This window comes from Coccinella septempunctata, chromosome 6 (assembly GCF_907165205.1).
Source record: "Coccinella septempunctata chromosome 6, icCocSept1.1, whole genome shotgun sequence".
NCBI classification, from domain to species: Eukaryota; Metazoa; Arthropoda; class Insecta; order Coleoptera; family Coccinellidae; genus Coccinella; species Coccinella septempunctata.
In genome coordinates, this window is record NC_058194.1 from 1,709,142 (window position 1) to 1,734,178 (window position 25,037).

Consider the following 25,037-nt stretch of genomic DNA (forward strand, 5'->3'; position numbering starts at 1 on the left):
AACAGAGCTTAATCCTTGATATCAAATTACAAATGATCACTCATATATTCATTTAGACTATAATAACCTTTTTTAAGTAACATGGATTTAGTCTCCCTCTTGAAATATGCCAAATTCATATTTTTAAAACATTCTGGTAATTTATTGTAAATTTTAATACCTTGGTAAGTAGGTGAATGTTCGAACTTCGTCGTACGGTGCTTAGGCAAAGACAGGATTTTGTCATTTCGCGTTGTATAAGAGTGATGACTGGACAATCTTTCTAGGGTTCTTAAATTTTGCTTGATCAAGAGCAATGACTTATAAATATATATACAAGGTACAGTCAAAATTTTATTCTCCACAAAGAGTGGCCTGCAGGAGGACCTCGAGTCTATACCAAAGATCAAGCGCAGGACCCTCTTCTGAGCAACAAAAACTCTATCTACACCAGTGGAATTTCCCCAAAGTAAAATATTATATGAAATGTGGCTGTAAACCAAACAATAGTATAAATCAAGCAAACATTCAAGTGAAAAATAATCTTTTACTCGGTTAATTGCATAATATGATGAATTCAACTTTTTACTCAGAATGTCTATGTGATTAGTCCACCGAAGATATTGGTCAATGTATATACCTGAAAACTTTATATATTCTTCAGATTTTATTGAAGTATTAGAATAGCTGATATTCAAAATGTCATGGTTAATGTTTTCCAGACCACAGTAAATACATTTAGTTTTCTCGACATTTAACAGTAGTGCATTCCTTTGGCACCAATCCATAAGACTTTGAATAATATTTTTACAAGCATCCACAAGTTCAGTAACACTAGAGGCTGTAACGGCAACAGAAAAATCATCTGCAAAAATGAGCACTAACACTGATCTCGGGTAATCAGGTAAATCATTGATGAAAATTATGAATAAAAGTGGACCCAAGACTGAACCTTGGGGCACTCCAGACGTAGTGACGTATTTCTTACTGAAAACGTTGTTAACCTTCACTTTCATGTTTCAACCAGTGATGAAACTGTACAACCAGTCAAGGAACACACCTCTAAATCCCAAACTGTACAATTTCTCCTTTATGAACTCGAACGATATAACATCAAATGCACAGGACAAGTCGAAAAATAACCCTGCTACAAATCGGCCCTCATCCAGACCCTTATGAACACATTCAATGAACTTATATGCTGCTGTCTCAGTAGAACGACCAGACCTAAACCCATGCTGAGAGTCAGAAATTATACTGTATTTATCCAGAAACTGTGTGATTCTCTTTAGAACAATACTTTCAATCACCTTTGAAATAACACTCAGCACAGATACAGGACGGTAGTTAGAAATGTTTTGAATGTCATTATTATTTTTTGGAACCGGAATATCTATTGCAGTCTTAAGAAGATTCGGAAATACACCACTAGTGACAGATAAATTTATGAGATATGCTAGGTGACCGGATATAAACTCTCCTGATGCCTTTATAAGCCGACTGGATATATAGTCAGTTCCAGCACTTTTTTTATTTTTTAAGCTTCTTATTGCATCATAAACTTCAACATCAATAACAGGATAGAAATAAAATGTATGTAAAGACATAGAACTAGTTGTACAGTTGTTTGAGAGTTCAATACCATAATGAAGTTCGAGTCGACAGCTAGCAAGACTAGAAAAATACTCTCCGAAAGCTTCAGCTACCATCGAAGACTCTGAGCAGATGGTATTCCTTATATTTAAAGAAATATCAGAATTAGTTGAACGTTTATGGCCCGTTTCATGTTTGACTATATTCCAAACCGCTTTATTTTTATTTTCCGATTTAAGTAGATATTGATCATAATGAAGCCTCTTAGTTCTTCGGAGCACCAGACAGGATGATAGGATAGGATGATATTTAATATCACTGATAACTGCTGTGGTTGAAGAGTTTTTTTTGACATTAGGCATACTGAATTACAACAACTCTTGAATAAAAAGCCAAACTGCCTCACTTTCAGGAGGGTATTCTAAATCCAACGCATGGAAGACTTTATATAATAAATCGAGCGCTTGAATACTTGACACTACCTTGAATGTATGTTCGTTGACAACAATGTAGTAAGCCGTCGGATTTTCTAGAGATCCTAGAACACATGCTAGCGGTTGAATTGAAATTCCATATTCTGCTAGTTTAGATTTCCTAGCAGAAAGTCGTTCAATCAATGTGTTGTAAACCTGAAATGAGAAAAGTTATCGCTCAATATCATCTTCAGAAATCGTGTCAAATTTGCAGAAGTTGAAAGAAACTGTTTTACTCACCGTTACATGAAGGAAGAAGCTTTCCTGGACCTCACTTCTGGTCGGTCTCCAGATATCACCTTTTCTCGTCCTTTTGATTGTGGTTGGTGAAAATAAATATTACAAAGTTATAAGTGCGTGTATAATCGAATCTGAAATTATGAATCAAAATACTATATAATTATTGTGCCTCTCAACTACTTATATAAACAGATAAACTTAAATTGAAGAAAAAAAAACAATACCTTTAAAAGTGGTTGTTCCAATGTTAATATTTCTTTCCTTTACTTCTTTGACAATAGCAGCACAAATTTTTGGTCAGTTTTGAAAAACAATTTTACTTTGTTCGGGGAATCTGACATCAAAATCTATTTCGATCTTGATAAATCAGATATGCATAAACAAGCAGAAAGTAGTGAAGATTTCAACTCACCAATTGTAAGCCTGTATTCAATTTCATGCAAGGGAATCCGGTAAAGATTGACTCAAGATCTTGATTAATATATTTCTTTCTCCTGATTTTTGAAGTCCTAGTCCACGCTTCAATGATTTTATCAAATGGCTCAATAGCACCTTTTAAAAAGTCAATGTATTCTTCCTCCTGGTGAGATATTTCTGGACTGACCATTACCTCAACAGTTTTGTTTTTTGGGGTGCTCTGATTTGCATTCCGAAGGGCAGTTCTAACATTTACATATCGAGACCACAGTTTTCCTTTGGGTCCATAACCTTTATTATTTTTGGTACCAGGCACATACGGAATATAAGAAGTGTATGCCTTTTCATTTTTGAAACATTGCTCTATTTCTTTGGGTTCATATTGTCATCCATGTTATCGAATCAGTAAAACTACTATCAGGTATTTGGATCATCTATTTCATCACTCCCTATTCAATCATTACACCGACGTTTCGGTCGCCAATCGGACCTTTTTCAAGGCTAAAAAATTTAAAATTTAAAAAGACATCAATAGACATGAAACAAAACTTCGATACACTTACATAAATGATCTCAAAGAAGTTGAGTCAAAAATAATAAAAACTGCACACAAGGTTTCATTAAAAGCGACTTTGAACTCCAGTGAAATTTTCTCAAAATTTTCTTTGAAACAAGTCAATAATTTGTAGGAAAACAGAATAATCTAGGTTAGATATTAGAATCATAGAGCATAATTTTCGAAATAGAACCATTGAAGTTGGTAGGAAAAGAAGAAACTTGATCATTTTCTCAAAGGTATCAATAGACTATTATAACGTGCGTTCAAAAAAATTCGTCGTCAAGTAGGCTATGGAATTTTGAACGTCGATATTTCGTGTCTAAACGTAATTCTTAGCTCGTGCTTTACTATTTTCCAGGTGAACTGTCGTTTTAGCATTTTGGGTTGTTGTTGAATTAAAATTATCAGCAAATTATAAAGATGATTTTTACGGACGTGTGAAAGACTTTTACTATTGAATTCTACTTCCAAATTGGAAAGAAAATTTAAAGAAAATGGAAATATTCTGTTCCGGCGACTTCATTGAAGCCTATGTTGCTGTAGATTATTAAGAATGAATTTTTCCATTGTACTGTTTTGCGATGTGTTGACGAAACAGGTATGTTCAAACAAAAAAGGAAGTGGTATACCAAAAAAGAAAACTCTAGAGTTCAGTAATAATGAAAACATGGTGACAGAAGCTCGACAAACCTCTCTTCAGATTTTATCTCAAGTGGATGGAGTATCCGTTGGCATATGCCACCCGATTTTGAAAAAAAGATATCCATTTGTTTCCATAAAGATTGACATGTTATCAGAAAACTGAAAAGGTTGTGATTACCTAACCTTGTAGCATCCGAGAAAAATTGGAGTTCAGTATCATACTGAACTGATGCATACTGACAGTATGCATCAGTCAAAGGCAAAATGTGCACCTACTTTCTTTTATGGAACTTCAATAGCAGAACGTTATGAAGGAGAAAGCATCATGCCTTTTTATAGCTGAATTGAATTTTAATAAATTGTCCAATAGCTATTTTCATGTAATTCAGTTCTTTTAGTTTAGTCATGGATTTTCAGTATTGACTGAATCAATTCAATATTTATAGAGAATTTAAACATATTATTGAGAATCTTACTGTGATCTATTCATATGACTGAAGTAACTAGAACCTTCTTACAAAAAAACACGATCAATTCAAGATTCATGTCTCTTACTTATGAAAATAGTGGACGGTTTAAATTTTTACGAAGAACTTTTCTAACCGCCTCAGATTGTTTGGATTCTTGTCATCTTACTCAATGAAAGAAATGCTTTTCGAACGTTGGGTGAAATTTACAGGTAACCTTTTCTGAAAAGTGCCTTTCCGTACAAAATTACGATATATAGGTTAATGTCATCATTGTTTACATTTTGGGAAGATGAAGTAATTCAAGGAAAGACATACGTTCAGCCACCGAACATCAGCCTTCAAAATTTCATAGCCTACTTGACGACGAATTTTTTTGAACGCACGTTAAATTGTACTGAGTCCACTGACGTCTTCCCTATAATTCACCGTTTTGTTTAGTGTTATGTGAATCATTTCGCTTATGTTTCTACGGTAACTGTTGTTTTCATGGTCGAGTACTGTTGTTCCCTCGAAATGAAACTTGTGTCCTTCCCTGTGTGTATGTGAAGTGAGAGCAGTTTTATCCCTATGTGTGATGTTGTTGGAGTCTGCTCTGTGTTGTCTAATTCTGTCCTTCAATGGTTGTTTCGTCTGTCCGATGTAGGTCTTCTCGCAATTAGAGCATGGAATCTTATATACCACTGACGATTGTGACATTGTCGGTACACAATCTTTTAATTTCGTGAAGTATTTTCCCGTTGTGATCTTGTTGTAAAATGCACCAGTGCAACCAATCCTCTTGAAAATTCTTGAAATCTTCTGTGAGAGGCCGGGTATGAAAGGGAATCTGTAATATTGTGTTGGTTCTTTGTTCCTTTGTTGGGTGTTGTCCAATTTTTCCTTGGTCTTATTCACAACTCGTCGAATGACATATTTGGGGTAGTTGTTTTCTCTCAAAATGTCACAAACTCTCTGTGTACTCTCATCTCTGAATTTGCTGTCACTTAAAGATAATGCTCTATACATCAAACTAATTGCCGTGTTTACTTTTTGGGTGTTACTATGATTGCTGTAGTAGTTGATTATTCTATTGGAACTTATAGCTTTTGTGTACCAACTGGTTGTTAAATTGTCGTCCTCTCTTGTTATTGAAAGATCCAAGAATGTAATTTTGTTTTCATTTTCATCCTCTACAGTGAACTTTATATTGGGATGGTATGAGTTGAACAGATCAATAATAGTTTGTCTCATTACTGCAGGGATCAACATCAAAGTGTCATCTACATATAGCAACATCATAAGTATGTGGAAACCTAATTTCTCGTATACGAAGTCGAACAAGTCATTCATCACTAAATTTGCAAAGCTGGTACTTGCAGGGGCTCCCATTGCAGTGCCCATTAGTTGTTGGTAAAATTTATTGTTGAAGCTGAAGTATCCACCTTCAAAACATAACTCTATCAGTGATATGAAAGTAGATTTGTCTAGATTAGTGAAATTCTTGATGTAGTGCCATCTCTTATGTGTAACTATGATTACTAGTTCTTTGGAAATGTTTGTGAATAGGGAAACTACATCAAGTGATATAAGTATATAACCTTTTGGTACCACAATATTCCTGATGATCTCTTTGACTTGAATGGAATTTTTAACATTGTATGGTGATGTTGATAAAACCTTGGATAGGATGTCATGCATAAGTTTTCCCAGGTTGTAGGTGGGTGCATTAATGTTGCTTACTATTGGTCTTAAACTCAATGTTCCTTTGTGAATTTTTCTTAGGCAGTATAATTTAGGTATAACACTGTTATGTCTGATCAACTTTCTATATTCGGTCTCATTGATTAATCCAGCTGCCCTCATTTGTTTTAACTTGTTGTTAACTTTGTCCTGTATCTTCTTTGTGGGGTCTGTGTTCAAAGGTCTATATGTTCCCCTATTTTCAAGAGTTTTGTGACACCTTCAATGTACTCCTCCTTGTACATAACTACAGTGCAGTTGCCTTTGTCAGATTGTGTAATTATGATCTCTGGATTGTCTTTCACAAATTCATCAGTACATTTGAGGTATTTTTTGTATGGAAATCTAAATTTATCTAGTTCGTCGTGTCTTCTCAAACAATTATTCACAACACCGGCACATTCAACTCTACATAAGTTTTTTTCTTCCTCTGTTATAGGGGCACTTGATATGCAACTCTCCATGTCTTTAACAATGTCCACTATTGGGAGTCTATGAGGCACTATTCCGTGTTTTGGGCCTAACCCTATCACTGACTTCACTTCACAGGGTATGTCAATATTCGTGTAGTTCTTTATGTATTTATTATTACAATCTAAAGGTATAATAGTCTTCTGTTCTCTTTCAAGTTCCAGTAGTTGTTTCAAGTTCTCCGTCCTGATCTCTTTTACACGGTTGTTCATTATTCTGTTTGCAAAATTTGTTATTTCACTAAAGTCGTTGTTTTCCAGTCGATGTTGTAAGAGGTTAGTCAGTCTTTGGATATTCTTATTCGTTTCTCGCAACCTCCAAATTGTTATTTTTATTTCAATGTTTAGTATTGATTTTCTAAATTTGAGTAAGGTTCTGTCCACCATTCTATTGTAGGGGTGAGTTTCAGTTTGTAAAGAAAATATCTGTGTTATCAATGAGACCGAATATAGAAAGTTGATCAGACATAACAGTGTTATACCTAAATTATACTGCCTAAGAAAAATTCACAAAGAGACATTGAGTTTAAGACCAATAGTAAGCAACATTAATGCACCCACCTACAACCTGGGAAAACTTATGCATGACATCCTATCCAAGGTTTTATCAACATCACCATACAATGCTAAAAATTCCATTCCAGTCAAAGAGATCATCAGGAATATTGTGGTACCAAAAGGTTATATACTTATATCACTTGATGTAGTTTCCCTATTCACAAACATTTCCAAAGAACTAGTAATCAAAGTTACACATAAGAGATGGCACTACATCAAGAATTTTACTAATCTAGACAAATCTACTTTCATATCACTGATAGAGTTAATAATAATAATAATAATAATAATAAAGGTCTTTATTCAATTTCATGAATTAGAAATAATCAATCAAATACAATATGAGGTAAAAAGAAATTGAAAAGGCGAGATCCAGTACGCTTCATCCAGCGCACTGTTCGATCTAACCCCTCGATTCATTGCTTCCAGTTGAGGAAAAAAAAAGTGCAACAACATATAGCTCATAACAATTATTAGGAATAAAAGCAAGTAGTGAAACCACCCAAACGTAAAAAAAAAACAATTTTAAGTGAAACGATTCCTACACACATCAATCCGTGAAAACAGCGTTTTGTTGAACCAAAAGCTTGCTGAGTACCAAGGCTCGTAGACGACTCAGATTACTAACCGCCCTGACTTCAGTAGATAAATTATTGACGCACCGCGTAACATAGTATGAATAACATCTACGAAATGATTGTGTTCTAAATATAGGCGGTGTAAGGGTTCCTTTAAAACGTATATTCAAGTTGTGAACATCAGAGCGGAAAGTAATCTTATTGTAGAGGTACGGGGGAGTTCGGCCAATTAATATCTTCATGAACAATAATGTAGCATGAAGACATCGTCTGTTCTCCATATTGAGCCAGTTGACAAAACGTAGAGTATGGCTAATTCTGTCAAATTTTCGTATTCCGAATATGAGACGCAGACAGGAGTTCTGGAGTTTCTGTATCCTCTGCTTGTCAGAGAAGCTCAAACAGGGACCATAAACACTGTCAGCAAAATTAAGGTGAGAAAGAACCAGGGACTCACATAGCAGAATTCTAATATTTTGGGTCAAAGTTGACCTATTTCTATAAATAACTCTCAAGTTACCATATGCCTTTTGCAAACAAGCAGACACATGGTCCGTAAATCGCATATCTACATCAATCCAGACTCCCAAATCTTTAGCCTTGTCGCATAAATTGACGATATCTGAACCAACCATTATCGAATAACCCTCATCCAAAAATCTGATCCTGTCACCTTTTCTCCCAAACAACATGGCAACGGTCTTATTCACATTGAGCTGCAGGCAGTGCCGATGAGACAATTCCCTGATAACATTTAATTCGTAGTTCAGAGCTGAAATTGCCTGAGAAGATTCATTTAAAAAGAAGGATATATACAGCTGAGTATCATCGGCATAATTATGAATGAAACAAAATTGAATGAACTTTTCAAACTGTGAAATGTAGATAAGGAACAATATCGGTCCAAGAATCGACCCCTGTGGTACACCCCTCTGAATTTTGAGAGGAAATGATAAATTGCCATTGTAAGAAACTACTTGATAACGTTCAGCGAGATAAGAAACAAGAAGGAGAACCGAAGCATCACAAAATCCAACATGTGTCAATATTGCTGCTAACAGTTTGTGATCGAGACTGTCAAATGCCTTAGAGTAGTCTAAAAGTGCGAGAATAGTGAGTTTACCCTTATCAGTTGCCCTAACTATGTCATCGGTGATGTTCAGCAAAGCCGTGGTACAGCTGTGATTTTTTCGAAAACCAGACTGGGTGGGAGGAATAATCTTATTAGAATTCAAATGTGACCAGAGTTGTTTGCACATGATCTTCTCTAAAATTTTGGACAATGTTGGCAAAATGCTTATAGGTCGTAAATTGTTCAAGTTCCTTGGATTAGACACCTTTGGCACAGGTAGAACAACTGCTCTTTTCCACTGGCTGGGAAAGACGGATTTTTTCAGACAATAATTCAGGATATGAGTGATATGTGGAAGTATATGAGGTACACACAAGTGGAGGGTAAGTATATTTATGCCATCATAACCAACAGCTTTACTCTTGATTGATTTGATGGATTCCAAAACTTCAATCTCATCAACAGTACGGAATCCGAATAAGCAAGAAGCAGAACAGTTATCTCGGTCAGCATAAAAAGACAATAGATCGTCATCGGGGGACAGGTCAGGAACAGAGTTAATGAAATGTTCATTAATACGGTCAACATCGGCAAGAGAAGCGCTGAGCGCTTTATTTTTCTGCTGAACAATACCCATTTTCTTCAGATGTGTCCAAGTAGTTTTGGGATTTCCGCTGTAATTAATGTACTTGCTATAATAAGCCTTTTTTTCTTTTTTGACAGCCGCAGTGATAATATTTCTCAGTTGTTTGTACATATTCCAGTCGGAAATCTCTCCCGATCTCTTAAATTTAGATAGTAACTGGTTTCTGGTCTTGATCATATCCCGCAAAGTATCGGTTAGCCAAGGTGAATAATTTTTAGAAATTTTGAATGTTTTGAATGTAGCATGTAGATCTAATAGAGTTATTATATTAGAGGTGAGAAAATCAACTTTTCCATCAACCGTTTCTATGTCGTAAATATTGTTCCAGGGAATAGACATGAGATCACATTTAAATTGATCGTAGTCAATATTCTTAAAATCTCTCGATGTCTTGAAAATTGGCCCTGGCTTCTGGGAGGCCAAATTGAAAATACAGTGTACGAGATCATGATCGCTAACCTGAGGGACTGGCAGGACAGAAGTTTTCACAACCAGATCGGGTGCAGAAGTTATTATGTAGTCAATTAACGTTGAAGAGGTCCGAGTAGTTCTAGTAGCCTCAGTTACCACTTGATGGAGGCCAACACCATCCAAGACCTGAATCAGGCACTTAATTTCAACACTTTTTTTATCGAAAAAATCCATGTTGAAATCACCTAGGCAGAGTACATAATCAGCACATGTTACCATCTCCGAAATAACTGACTCAAATTCGTCAATGAAAAGTTTATAATCAAAAGAAGATGGCCTATAAACAATGATGACAGCCACTCTCGAACTCCCGATCTTGAAAAACAACCCCAACTGCTCACTCTCAATATCAAATTTTAAAATCTTAAAACTTAAGGTATTTTTAATGTAGATGCCGACTCCTCCCCCGCGACTTCCTCTGTCAGTACGTACAAAATTGAAACCATCTATAGCAAGAAGGTCGTCTGAAATTAGATCAGTCAACCAGGTTTCAGTTAAGCCGAAAATATCGAAATCATTAGATATAAGGAGATCTTTAACATCATCAAAATGAGGAAACAGAGAGCGTACATTTGAATGAGCGATACTCAGCAGAGCCCTTCCTCCGTGATTCATAACTTATACAAATAAAAGCATCTCCTACGAGAAAAAAAAAGGAATCACCGGATAATGAAAACAGGAATTGAGACTCCTAGGTTATTAATCAGAAATGCAAGAATTCTAACATTACATATATCAATTACGTTTCAGGCGAAAGAGCGAATCTAATTATGAGCAGAAATATGATTATGTATATAAATTTAGCAACAAAAGAAAAGTCTGAATAAAATTGAACAAGAACCTTATAGTATGACGAAATAAAACAGCAGATTCACTACAAAAAAAAATGCAAAAATCCAATAATTCAAGAGCAGCTCCGCACCACGGAAAATTTATCATCGAATTAAATTCTAATTATTTCAATTGATTTAGATCATTTTCAGACATAATCTTTCTCACTTTATTCTTATATGAGAGGAAAATGTTACCTCTAGAAGTCCAGCAAGGGGAAGTATTAAATTTAGCACGCACTTTCCTGAACAAAATAAGCTTACTTGAAACAAGTCTCTCACCAACCACAACACCAGAACCCTTGAGATTTCGTTTATGTTTGTAAACAATGTCACGTTTCCATCGATGGATGAATTGAATTGTGACAGGAAGGGATTTCCCTGGTTGACTATTTTTTTTACCACCAGCGCGATAACAAACATGCAGGTCGTCTGCTGATATCTGATATGTTTTGATGATGATGAATTGAATTGTGACAGGAAGGGATTTCCCTGGTTGACTATTTTTTTTACCAGCGCGATAACAAACATGCAGGTCGTCTGCTGATATCTGTTATGTTTTGAAGGTGGATACTTCAGCTTCAACAATAAATTTTACCAACAACTAATGGGCACTGCATTAGGAGCCCCTGCAAGTACCAGCTTTGCAAATTTAGTGATGAATGACTTGTTCGACTTCGTATACGAGAAATTAGGTTTCCACATCCTTATGATGTTGCTATATGTAGATGACACTTTGATGTTTATCCCTGCAGTAATGAGACAAACTATTATTGATCTGTTCAACTCATACCATCCCAATATAAAGTTCACTGTAGAGGATGAAAATGAAAACAAAATTACATTCTTGGATCTTTCAATAACAAGAGAGGACGACAATTTAACAACCAGTTGGTACACAAAAGCTATAAGTTCCAATAGAATAATCAACTACTACAGCAATCATAGTAACACCCAAAAAGTAAACACGGCAATTAGTCTGATGTATAGAGCATTATCTTTAAGTGACAGCAAATTCAGAGATGAGAGTACACAGAGAGTTTGTGACATTTTGAGAGAAAACAACTACCCCAAATATGTCATTCGACGAGTTGTGAATAAGACCAAGGAAAAATTGGACAACACCCAACAAAGGAACAAAGAACCAACACAATATTACAGATTCCCTTTCATACCCGGCCTCTCACAGAAGATTTCAAGAATTTTCAAGAGGATTGGTTGCACTGGTGCATTTTACAACAAGATCACAACGGGAAAATACTTCACGAAATTAAAAGATTGTGTACCGACAATGTCACAATCGTCAGTGGTATATAAGATTCCATGCTCTAATTGCGAGAAGACCTACATCGGACAGACGAAACAACCATTGAAGGACAGAATTAGACAACACAGAGCAGACTCCAACAACATCACACATAGGGATAAAACTGCTCTCACTTCACATACACACAGGGAAGGACACAAGTTTCATTTCGAGGGAACAACAGTACTCGACCATGAAAACAACAGTTACCGTAGAAACATAAGCGAAATGATTCACATAACACTAAACAAAACGGTGAATTATAGGGAAGACGTCAGTGGACTCAGTACAATTTATAATAGTCTATTGATACCTTTGAGAAAATGATCAAGTTTCTTCTTTTCCTACCAACTTCAATGGTTCTATTTCGAAAATTATGCTCTATGATTCTAATATCTAACCTAGATTATTCTGTTTTCCTACAAATTATTGACTTGTTTCAAAGAAAATTTTGAGAAAATTTCACTGGAGTTCAAAGTCGCTTTTAATGAAACCTTGTGTGCAGTTTTTATTATTTTTGACTCAACTTCTTTGAGATCATTTATGTAAGTGTATCGAAGTTTTGTTTCATGTCTATTGATGTCTTTTTAAATTTTAAATTTTTTAGCCTTGAAAAAGGTCCGATTGGCGACCGAAACGTCGGTGTAATGATTGAATAGGGAGTGATGAAATAGATGATCCAAATACCTGATAGTAGTTTTACTGATTGCTCTATTTCTTCAGAAACTCTCAAGAAAGTGCTGGCCTTAATTCTGAGATCAACAATACTTTAGGAATAAAAAAAACATCATCTATATGTTTATACTCGAAACCATATATAGTGCTATGAACTCGTTGATTATGACCTTAACAATTTTCTGTCTACTGTCATTGGAAAGTTTGAAAGAATTTGCCAGAGCAATTTGACCATCAGTGTATTTTCTCAATTCAATTCCCTAGAAATAATTTTTCCTTAGATTCAAAGTATTTGTTATGAAAACCCAAAATATGAAATTGTATGAAAAATAGTAGTAGTAGTAGTAGCTTTAATTTTATTTAATTGAAAGTATTTATTTTATTTATTCGATATATGGATGGATTGAAGGTATTCTGAACACGCATCAGTTAATTCTGAAAGTAATCAAAACTTTTCAAAAATGAGGTAGAGTTATGAGAACTAAATGTTTCTTTCACTTTTAAAAAGCTGAGAAAAAATTCCAGATGGAAAAACACTATCGAGTTTTGTTCTCTTATGTACTATTTGTGTTTCTGGACTTGGAGTTTTAATGAACGTTTCATTTTCATTGAATGATTCAATGAGTTTTTGTGTCTCTTCATCAGGTTTTAAAATGATGTCTGAAGTATCAGAAAATGGTTCCTCTGAGATGGTTGAGCAACTTGCTATGCTTCTTTCATCGATAATCAAATCATTATTCTGAAATCAACAATTTTGAAAAAAAAACCTACATAAATTATGATCTGAAACTAATAAAGACAAGTATTTTTAATAACATATTTCTTTAGTTATCTGGGCCAACAAGCCTAGATAACATTATTATTTTTATTATTATGGACTTTTGCCATGAAAGCTTTCATTGATAGCATTATAGTAATTTGGAATCATTTCTGTTAGTTATAGATTACAACTTGGGAACTTGATAGTCAAGTTCTATCAAACCATGTCATCATAATCTATATCTATATTAAGAAAGAACATTAACTATATTATTCAAATTGGAACAGTTACCAACCTGATACTCAGTAGGGCAATAATTCAAGTCATTCAAATATTTCGCATACTGTTTGAAATGTTTGAAAATAACAGAATTAGAGATAATAAGTATTATAAAGGAAATCAAAGGCAAGGAAACACCGGATATATATGGTATGACAACCACATTCATAAAATCCATCTGTATCGAAATTGCAGAACCACTAGCCATAATTTTCAATAAGTGTCTTTCTGAAGGTCACTTTCCAGAAGCACTTAAGACTGCTAGAGTATTGCCTATTTACAAGAAGGGTGATGATAGTGATCCGTCGAATTACCGTCCGATTTCGATTTTACCGACTTTGTCGAAAAATCTCGAAGAAATAATCAGAATAAGACTCTCAGCGCATTTTGAAGACAACGGCATTCTTGGCAGCCATAAGCATGGATTCAGAAACACGAAATCGACAACAACGTTGCTGTTGGCGCTGCTGAAAGACATAGTCAGCATACTTGATTCAAAGTGGATAGCGAAGATTGCTTCACGAGATTTGTCGAAGGCTTTCGACACAGTGAACCATGATATTCTTATAGATAAGCTCACATATTATGGACTGAGGGGTCCAGCCTTGAATTTGATCTGCTCGTTTCTTTCAAACAGATCACAGTGTGTTCACTGGAATGGTGCGATGTCGAAGGAGGGAAGCGTGGGGTCTGGAGTTCCTCAGGGTTCGAAGTTGGGTCTATTGCTGTTCGTAATTTTTATGAATGACCTGGATTTGTAGTCTGATGGTGTCGAGAGATTTGTCAGAACTCTTTTATTTGCTGATGACACCTCCTTTGTCATGAAAGCCTCAGAGGAGGCAAATCTACAGCTGACAACTGAAAATGTGCTACTGACCTTTGAAAACTGGTTCCGGTGTAACTCCCTCTCCATCAATGAATCCATGATCAATTTCTCCAAATCAAAAGCCATAAAAACAATTCAATACGATTACTCGGATTGATGGTGGACGGAGCTCTTTCTTGGGAAACACATATTGTTGAAATTAGGAAGAAACTCACAGTAGCCCTATACTCCATTGCAATAATGAGTAGATTTTCTTATGAACAGGCAGCTCTCATTACCTACATCGCCAATTTCCATTCAATTGGAATTCTCCTGTGGGGTACATCAGTTCATGGGAGGGATCTCCTGATCCTCCAGAAAAGGGCAGTAAGAACAATCTTGAACCTAAAACATACAGACAGCTGTAGAGAACCTTTCAAAATCCTCAAAATACTTACCATACCAGCAATATATATTTTGGAATGCGCCACATATGTTCACAAGAATTTGGACAACTTTCCTGCCAATGGTTTGTTCCATCGGTTTGACGCAAGGAGTAGAGATAAACTTACCATCCCTTATCATCAGAGAAAATTCGTCCAACAAGGAGTCGATTACTGGGGCCCAAACATTTACAATAAACAACCTGATGCCATAAAGCAGCTTAACGGAAAGAAATTCAAAAACAATTTGAAAAATATGCTACTCAAAAATACCATATACCTACTCTCTGGAAGAATTTTTCCAAAATGAAATTTGAAAAATTTGTATTTTCTGACGTGAACTTACAATTGGATCGCGGTATCACCTTGCACACTATTCAATGATGTATTGTATAATATGTGATCGAATCTATAACCATCCCTTAATCTGACATAGTTATGGAGAACACAGCAGGCTTTGATTATGTCTTCTGCAAATTCTATATTCACGTTGAGTGGTCTGTGAAATATTCTCCATTTGTTCACCAAGATACCGAAACAGCATTCGATATAACGTCGTCTCTTGATAATCGGTAGTTAAATATTCTTTTTTTATGTGTTAGCGATTTACCACAATAAGAGGCCGCATAACATTTTTCATTAGAGCAAAGGCCTCATCTCCTATAATGACATGAGGTAAAGGAGTCTGATCTCTTTCCGATAGCGGTTTTGGATCTGGAGGAATGCTCAGTTCATTATTCATAAAACTTTCATAGAACCTGGAGTTTTTGAAAATGCTGCAGTCATTACTCTTTCCATATGCTCCAATATCTACTGAGATGAAACAATAGTTTGCATCGCATATAGCCAATAATACAGTCGAATGAAAATTTTTATAGTTGTAGAAAAGTGAGCCAGATTCGACAGGTTTTATAATTCTGATATGCTTTCCATCTATGACGCCGATACAATTCGGAAAATTGGTGAATTTTTTAAACCCTTCTGCAATTTCTTTCCATTTTTTTTCTGTGGGTTCTATCACTATATTCTTCAATTTCTTCCAAATGACAACACACGTTTTCTGTACGATTCCGATTATTGTCGTTTTTCCCAATCTATAGGCATAATGAAGGTCTGCAAAATAACATCCGGTAGCCAAATATCTGGAACGAAAAATAAATCGTAATTAATTCTTCTAAAAAACAGATTAAAGTAATTTTCAGTCGTTACAAATACTTTATACAGGGTGTCCCGTAAAGACCACGTCAAACGAAAACGGAAAGTAGATCAGAATGTGCTCTACCTGATGTGAAAAACTCTTTCATATGAAAGTCTCACAGTTTTCGAGATATCTGATGTTTTATGAAAATGTTGAATTTTTTCACTTCAAATGCTTTCTCTCTTGCGGAAGCTACAATTAAATACTTTTCGAATCGGTTTTTTCCGTAAATTTTGTTGAATGATTACTTCAATTCATGCAATGAAAAATACCACAAAATATTATACAGGGATTCTGAAAAAAAAAATTGAAATTCATGTTCTGAAGGAAGTGTTTTTTTGTGCTGAATTATATCTGACGTGGTATAAAAAAAAGACACTAGACCTTTTCTGCATATTACGTTGAAAAGTTGCCCATTTTGTGAGGATTCCGAAAAGGTAAAATACAGGTGATAACCTTCTTCACGAAAGAAGATATTTGAATGTTATCGAAAATGGAGCATTTCTGTGAAAAACTGATTTTGTCACCTTTTCCATAAATACTTTCATTTTGCACTTCCTGCTGAAAATAATCAATCAACAAATCGATAAAATGTTATTAAGATGCTAATTCACTGACTGAGTTTTTTTATTTATTTTTCTTTGCCTAAAGAACTCTCGAACATCAATATGATGTGATGCGATTCAATGATTCACCAGACTTAAATCCTCTGGAGTTTTTTACTGGGGTTTTTTAAAAAATGAAATTTATTCGAATCCTATAAGAGATGAAGTACAACTTAGGGATCGCATTCGTATTTCAGCAGCCAAAATGGCGGGGAGAAGTTTGTATGGTTTGAAAAGGTCATTTCTCAATAGATGCAGGGCATGTATTAGCGAAGGGGGTGGTCATTTTGAGCATTTGCTCTGATAAGAATCCTGAATTTTTATTATTGATATTTTTATAAAGTTTCTCCACAATAGATTTGTTGATGTTGAAGGTCCTGTGCGTTATTACATTATATCATTGCAATTAATCAATAATTTCATTTTATAAGTAATTTAAAGACTAACTGACATTTTTCAAGAGAATTATTCAATATGTTACAGCAGAATCTGCAAAATGAAAGAATTTGTGGAAAAGGTGACAAAATCAGTTTTTCACAGAAATGCTCCATTTTCGATAAACATTCAAATATCTCTTTTCGTGAAGAAGGATATCACCTGTATTTTACCTTTTCGGAATCCTCACAAAATGGGCAACTTGTCAACGTAATATGCAGAAAAGGTCTAGTGTCTTTTTTTTATACCACATCCGATATAATTCAGCACAAAAAAACACTTCCTTCAGAACATGAATTTTAATTTTTTTTTCAGAATCCCTGTATAATATTCTGTGGTATTTTTCATTGCACGAATTGGAGTAATCATTCAACCAAATTTACGGAAAAAAACTGATTCGAAAAGTATTTAATTGTAGCTTCCGCAAGAGAGAAAGCATTTTAAGTGAAAAAATTCAACATTTTCATAAAACATCAAATATCTCGAAAAGTGTGAGACTTTCATATGAACGATTTTTTCACATCAGGTAGAGGCACATTCTGATCTACTTTCCGTTTTCGTTTGACGTGGTCTTTACGAGACACCCTGTATATGTTAATGGTTCCAGGAATTTCACTTCAAAAAAAAATGGAAAGGGCTACGCGACAGTTTTGTGAGAGAAATGAAGAGAAAGAAGAATGCGCCATCAAGTTCCGGAGCATCCTATATCCTACATCCTATATTTACTTCCAAAGATTGATGTTCTTAGAAAGATCTGTACGTGATAAGTTTACCGAAAGTAACTTCAATAATTCACAAACATCTACCGATTATGACCAAGACGGTTCAGGGGACTGCGAAGATATAGCCAGACCATCAATGAAAAGTCATACAAGAAAAAGAAAAAAAAATGAGTGCTACTGATGCAGAATTTTTGGACATAATCCGAAAAAATTTAAATGAACATCAAACTATCCAGCATCCCAGCATGACGGAGCAAGATGATGACAAACTTTTCTGTTTGTCATTACATAAAGAGCTATTGAAGGTGCCTGAAGTCAATAGACTAGACTAGACTAGAGGTCAGCAGCTCGGACAGCAGGTTCCAATAGTGTCACCTCATCAAATGTCATTTACACGTAGGTACAACGAATATTGCTCAGCAGCCAATATCGTACTAACATTCATATTCCCAACGACCGGGCAAAACCACACATCGGGAACAGGGGGAATATTCTCAAACAAGGTTTATTCCTCCTTGTTCCCAGTATGGATCTCCATCCCCTCCAATGTCGTCATTTTCAAAAATTATTAATTCTGGGAGAATGAGGCATAACGAAAATGAAACGTTGACACCAATAACTTCATCTCCAGTATATTCCATAGAGATGCAAGAATCTCCATCTATGGAGCTATTTCAAAACGAGATTTAGAATGTATTGTTAGTTTGATTATCACGTATGATTTTTTTTCCATTATTAATCACGTTCTAGTTTTATTGGATAATTGTTCAGTTTTGTTTTGGAATTGTATATGTTTTGTTGAATATAAATTATCTATTGGTGAAGTTATCAGTTCCATATGATTTACCTACCTACTGCCGGAATGGAAAAATTATATTTATATTGGAAAAATAGAAAATTCTAAAAAAAAATATTACTTACCTAAGAGTGATCACCAGCTTTTCTTCTGCGGAAACAACATCTCGTACAACATAATTTTGACTTGGACTTAAATCTTCTTTTATAAATTCCAGAAAATCGTCAAAAGATTGAAGAACTTTTCATTGTGCTCTGTGAGATTCGGATATAATGTCATAAACACACTCTGAGTCATTGGCGAATCCAACTACCGATGAGGGCGCTGCGACTTGTCAACAAACATGGCGGAAAATGAGTAATCATCGTGAAAACTCTATTTTGAAAGCAATGTTATCGTAGATTTTATTCGATTATAGAGATATTTGTAAAGGTAGTGAATAATTATGGGATTATTGATTGTGCTCGGGTTCCTCCAGAACTTTCCTGAACATGTGGTGTCGTTTGATTTTACAAGAACTTATATCCAGAAGATTTCATTCTATCATCACACTCACATGAATTATGTAATTTGTGGAAATAAATGAATGTAAATATTTGAGATAATTCATTTGGATGAAAACATATTATGCAGTTCAAAATGCCAACACAGAAATTATTTTCCAGCAATTACAACCAACTCAACAAGACCGCCTGAAAATTAATTCTACAGTTGTAATTTCATTAACGAAATTTGAAATTCTTGTCGAACGGTTTAATTATTGATCACTTTCAACTGCTTGCAAAATTCCAAGTCAAATCACTACTTTTCATTTGAAATGTTCCCAACATATCATCTCTTGAAGATTGCAAGTCCAGTAATGCATGTACAACTTCAGTTATGTCAGAAATTTAATCTCATATACTTTCTTCTGCTCAGGTTTCTCGGCACTATTGAAATCATGGAAATGAAAATTCGCATTGCCTTTCTTAATCGTTTAACTCTAGAAAATTCATCTAGAACAAAGATATCTCCTAACCTAAAATTATAGTGAAAATTGGTTTCTCAACTGAATGACACTGATATAAATACTCACTAAATTATTTTAATACCTATTTTTCTAGTCAGACATCCAAAAATTTTGTGAATATAGTTCACTGGTAACCGAATATGTAATGAAAATATCTAACCCAAAGAAGTTAAACTCAAGTTATTACTCACTTTCTAGGTTAGTGATTTGGCCGCTAGGCGGCGTTTAGATTTTTGGATTCGCCAATTGTGTCAAGTAGGATTGGGTGAACTCTATATCGTCTATTTTCTCTTTGTTTACGCCGTGCCATAACACAACCGCTTGGCTGCACTTCATTTTGTCGAATGAACAGCAACACCGAAGATAATAATATTAAATACTGCACTGGAAACTCGCGTATTGACGCGTACACAAACGCTACATGTGGACGCAACATGAAATACTACGAGCGTAGCCGATCGCGCGTTTCGAAACGCGCGTGTCGAGATACTAGAGCACAGTAGATCCCGTCCACATGCACACGCGCGTGCAATAAAATCGCAAGTTCGACGCGAGCAATCGCAGGGATTTCGACTCGCGCGTTCTACGCGCGTGTCGGGATACTAGGGTCCTAATGATAGCGTCCAGCAGGGGTATGAAACTTCCTTGAATTTTGAGTAGGGATCACGTGACCTACCCAATATGGCTGCCTGCCGAAATTACCCGAATGGATCCGTAAAAACCGATTCAGTCCAAAACGAATTTGACAATTTTGACATTAGTGGTATGTGTTTGACGGATAATACAATTATGATGGTAAATTACAAATTTCGTTTTGAATGTTTGAAATTAAAACTTTATTACCTAGATGAATTGCTTTTTCAGGTAAGTTTTGATGTCTCATGACAGAGCATAATTGTTCTACATATGTAGTTTTATTATTATTAAAATTCCCTAATTTTGTCAGGTCCCTGTTTGATGAAAGGCTGAAAACAAACAAAAAATTGGATTTAGGATTCAAGCCCCAGGTAACCGAGGAGAATTTATTTGAGTAAGAAACAGAGCTTATTCATGGTAAATTACAAATTTCGTTTTGAATGTTAGAAATTAAAACTTTATTACCTAGATGAATTGCTTTTTCAGGTGAGTTTTGATGTCTCATGAAAGAGCATAATTGTTCTACATATGTAGTTTTATTATTATTAAAATTCCCTAATTTTGTCAGGTCCCTGTTTGATGAAAGGCTGAAATAAACAAAAAATTGGATTTAAGCTCCAGGTAGCCGAGGAGTCTCTGGATATATTTGATGAAAGGCGAGTAGCTTAATTATCGAGGATAGGATTTGAGCCCCAAGGGAGATTGTATTTGGGTAAGAAAGAGCTTATTTTATTTTCCTTCCATCAATTGTCGACAATCTGAACATGTCGGGAACTACTGTAGTGTCATATCCCGGAAATAGAACATATTCCTGCAAATATCCATCTTGTCGAAATGCTTTTTATTCCCATGTGCCAGCAGGATATATCCAGAAAAAATTTTTTCGATTTCCCAAAGATAACTGCAGATTGAAACTCTGGAAAAAAATTTGTAAATTAAGCCCAAGCATAAATTGTTTGCATTTTCGGATCTGCGAAGATCATTTTTTATTGTCTGATTTTAATAACCCTAAAGATCCCCGCCGATTAAATTGGAAAGCTGTTCCTCGGTCACCAGCGTAGCTGATACTCATGATGAGCACTGCTATGCCAACAAACTTCAGGATGAAGTTGTTCCTTCTGATATTGCTTCTTCCAACTGTCTTACAAGTATTCCTACATCTGACCAATATGATACTCATGATGAGCACTGCTATGCCAACAAACTTCAGGATGAAGTTGTTCCTTCTGATATTGCTTCTTCCAACTGTCCTACAAGTATTCCTACATCTGACCAATATTCAAATGATTTCCCAATGGAATCTATGTTATGCCCCTCCATTTCTGTCAATCATCTTTTGTCTGATTTTACTGGATATGACACTACTGTAGAACCTAACGTGTTTCCAAGTACCGATTTGGAGAACCCCGTATCAGATTCAGTAGGAAGTTCTAGTTATTCTGAAACAGCTACCGATTACACAGATAAATATTCATTTTTGACGGAAAATAAAACAGGAATTTTGAGTAAGTCTGGGCTGAGTAGATCAGAATTAACACCTCAACAGGATAGTCTTTATAGAAGCCATAGAAATATTCAATCAAAATTATGTCGCCTGCAAAATTTATTGAAAAATGAACGTGCTCAATTAAATTCTTTGAAAGATTTATATAATCAGGGTAGATTTAAATTCATTGAGGAAAATTTGAATGATTTCACCAAAAGTTTCTTAAACAGTCAACTCCAAAATGTTAATATACCCCCTACTGGTCGCAGGTGGACAGTAAAGGGTAAAGCTTTTGCTCTCTCGATATTCAAAAGAAGCCCCAGGCTATATAGATACCTACGCGCTTTTTTTCAGTTACCATCCCCTCGTACCCTTCAAACCCTCCTGTCGCATATTCCTTTTGAATGTGGAGTTTTGGTTCCTGTTTTAGAGTACTTAAAACTTCAAACTGAAGAAATGACGGAGCTAGAACGTAACTGCGCCCTAATCTTTGATGAAATATCTCTCAGTAGTGGCTTCTCTTATGAGAGCCATAAACAGAGGATTTCTGGTTTTGAAGATTTGGGTCAGTTAGGTAGAACATCAAACCAAGCAAATCATGCTCTAGTCTTCATGATACGGGGAATCAAAAAAAATTTCAAAATACCAGTAGCTTACTATTTTGTCAAGGATACTGTAAAATCGACAGATTTGAAGAACTTGATAATATTAGTAATAGAAAAATTGCAAATGGTGGGGATAAAGATTTGTGCCACAGTTTGTGATCAAGGCAGTACCAATAGAGGTGCCCTAAGTTCCTTGGTTGCAGACTGCACAAATAAGAAACCTTCGCCCTATCATTTTGTTGTGAATGGGCAAACTATCTTTACAATTTTTGATGTTCCCCATCTTTTAAAAAATACTAGGAATGCACTCATCAAGTGCAAAATAGAATTTCGACAAGGAAAGTTTGCGAGTATGGAACACATCAAGCAAGCTTTCCTTTCAGACAAGATGAGCCGGACGTATAAATTATTGAATAAATTAAATGATAATCATTTCAATTTTAACGATACATACATGAAAATGAAGGTGAATGTGGCTGCCCGACAACTAAGCCACACAATGGCAGCAGCCATTGAGACTTTTCATGCGTGTGGGGAGTTGAAGCCTGATGCATTGGGAACTGCAGAATTTTGCCACATTATTGATAATTTATTTGATTCTCTTAATAGTTCTCAATTCAATAATTTTGAAGGAAAGAAGTTTAGGTCTGCATTATCTGTAAATTCACCTCATTTAAAGTTTTGGTCTGAAATTTTGCCACAAATCAGTAACTGGAAAGTTTTGGAAAATGGGATATACAAAAATAATTTTAAATTCATTGAGGGTTGGCAAACAACTATAAGGTCGGTGATGGCTCTTTGGCAAAATTTGCGTGCGGAAGGGCTGCTATTTCTAAATCTTAGAAATCTTAATCAAGATCCCATAGAAAATCTTTTCGGTCAAATAAGGCAACATGGTTGTTCGAACACTAACCCAACATGTTCACAATTTGTTGCAGCCCTTAAAACGGTTATTGTTAATAATTTGAGCACACCTGTTTCAAAGACTTATAATTGCGAAGATGATTTCTGTGAAGCGTTGGGTAATTTTGGAGATTTTATAAAAAAATTCACTAGAAACGAAGTAGCAGGTGAAGATGATATTGATCTTTCCAGTAATATCATCACAGATGATGCAGATGATGACGATGAATTAGATAATTTTGCTGAGCAGAATTACGCCACTTCTAATGTAGCAGGCTACATCTTGAAGAAATTGAAATTAGATTGTCCTGAATGTAGGGCTAACTTATTTTCAGAGCCTTCATTAAATGTTCATTTATTCGTTAGTTTTAAAGAGTATGACGAAAAGCAGAGATTAAATTATGCAAGCGAGCGGTTGATTCAATTTTTAGACGATATTCATTCAAAATTATATAAGTTTTTAGATCAGCACGGTTTTTGTAACAATTTAGAAAATAAATTTTTTGAATCATTCAGTGAAGAATGTGAAAAGTTTAGTTTTTGTAGCGTTCACAAAATTTCGAGAGATATCCTTAAAATCAATTTTAAATTAACAATTTATAAATATTTAAGAGAAAGGAATATCAAAAACAAATTGATTAGTTCTGGCCATTCCAAAAAAATTAAAATTTTTTCTTCAAGTAGAGTTCCATAATTAGGATGATACTGCTCGTTTTTTTTTTTTTCATGCATTGGAACATATCGAGACCAACCAAAGTAACTGTGATGCAGCAGCCTAGTCTTACACCTTTACTACCAATTGTGACACTACCTGTGATATTAATGTGATATTGATTAGTGCAATTTGTATTTTCTTTCGTTTTCTTATTATTATCATGGACACTATTTTTGACACCTAACCTAACCGATTGTGACTCCGAATGTGTTGCAGCAGGCTATTCTCTGCACCATTCAAACCAAAATATTATATAATACTGTGATATGTTATTTTGATTAGTGAAATTGTGTTCAGTTTCTAAGAATATTATTTAAGTTTTTTTTCACTACTTCTAATTAGCATAGACACCTGTACCTGACTGTGACTGTATATAAATTGTATATATTGACAATTTTTTTGTGAGGATTATATTTGCTTTTGTTTTTTGTTCAAGAAATATATATATATATTTTTTAATAGAAAATTTTTATCAATGTTCTGTTTTTCTTTATATGATATTAATTTATTTTTTCGTTATTACCTGAAAAATATTGAGATATTCTGAATATGTATAACAATAACTCGTATGTTCTTCATATTTTGAGATTACTTATATTCAATAAATCAATTTTTTCAACTGTGCTTAATTTCCTTAAAATTAAAAAATCGATAATTTCATCTTAGGTTTGAATAGCTCTTCATTAAAACTGTCTAATCAAAGACAACTGGATAAAATTAAAAATTCATTAAAGGTAACTCGTTTGTGCAGCCTCAGTTCAAATGAAATTCAAGCTTGAACCTAGTTTGAGCTTGAATTGAATTGAACTGAGAGTAGAACCGATACTAGCATTAGCTTTGTTCACAGTTTTGAAATTCCCGCTATCGGAGGCCACGCCCCTACCCGAAATGGCGGTCGGCCAAATGTCATTCGTGTTTTTGACGATTACTACTGACATTTCA

At 34.9% G+C, this 25,037-nt stretch overlaps 3 protein-coding genes and 2 long non-coding RNA genes across 6 annotated transcripts; 3 read left to right on the forward strand and 2 right to left on the reverse strand.

Moving 5' to 3' along the window:
- Positions 1-3,121: 3,121 nt before the first annotated feature.
- LOC123316153 lies at positions 3,122-3,456 on the reverse strand. Its single transcript, XR_006538022.1, has 2 exons — positions 3,266-3,456; positions 3,122-3,203 (listed from the first exon to the last, which is right to left on the reverse strand). It is a non-coding gene; the product is annotated as an uncharacterized LOC123316153 (long non-coding RNA).
- A 1,301-nt stretch (positions 3,457-4,757) lies between these two features.
- Positions 4,758-6,215, reverse strand: LOC123315370. Its single transcript, XM_044901036.1, has one exon. It carries the CDS (start codon positions 6,213-6,215, stop codon positions 4,758-4,760), a length of 1,458 nt encoding a protein of 485 aa, XP_044756971.1.
- A 5,258-nt stretch (positions 6,216-11,473) lies between these two features.
- On the forward strand, positions 11,474-12,712 carry LOC123315482. The gene is made up of 2 exons (XM_044901183.1): positions 11,474-12,568; positions 12,631-12,712. The coding sequence occupies exon 1, from the start codon at positions 11,475-11,477 to the stop codon at positions 12,348-12,350; it is 876 nt and encodes a 291-aa protein (XP_044757118.1). The 5' UTR covers position 11,474; the 3' UTR covers positions 12,351-12,568; positions 12,631-12,712.
- Positions 12,713-20,381: 7,669 nt separating this feature from the next.
- On the forward strand, positions 20,382-21,010 carry LOC123315701. Its single transcript, XR_006537979.1, has 3 exons — positions 20,382-20,614; positions 20,697-20,872; positions 20,955-21,010. It is a non-coding gene; the product is annotated as an uncharacterized LOC123315701 (long non-coding RNA).
- A 7-nt stretch (positions 21,011-21,017) lies between these two features.
- LOC123315702 lies at positions 21,018-24,714 on the forward strand. Of its 2 annotated transcripts, none has more exons than XM_044901531.1 (2): positions 21,018-21,654; positions 21,688-24,714. In XM_044901531.1, exon 2 carries the CDS (start codon positions 21,690-21,692, stop codon positions 24,072-24,074), a length of 2,385 nt encoding a protein of 794 aa, XP_044757466.1. In that variant the 5' UTR covers positions 21,018-21,654; positions 21,688-21,689; the 3' UTR covers positions 24,075-24,714. The 2 variants fall into 2 exon arrangements, with proteins under 2 accessions (XP_044757466.1, XP_044757464.1); XM_044901529.1 differs by having other exon boundaries at positions 21,018-21,501; positions 21,610-24,714.
- Positions 24,715-25,037: the final 323 nt, after the last annotated feature.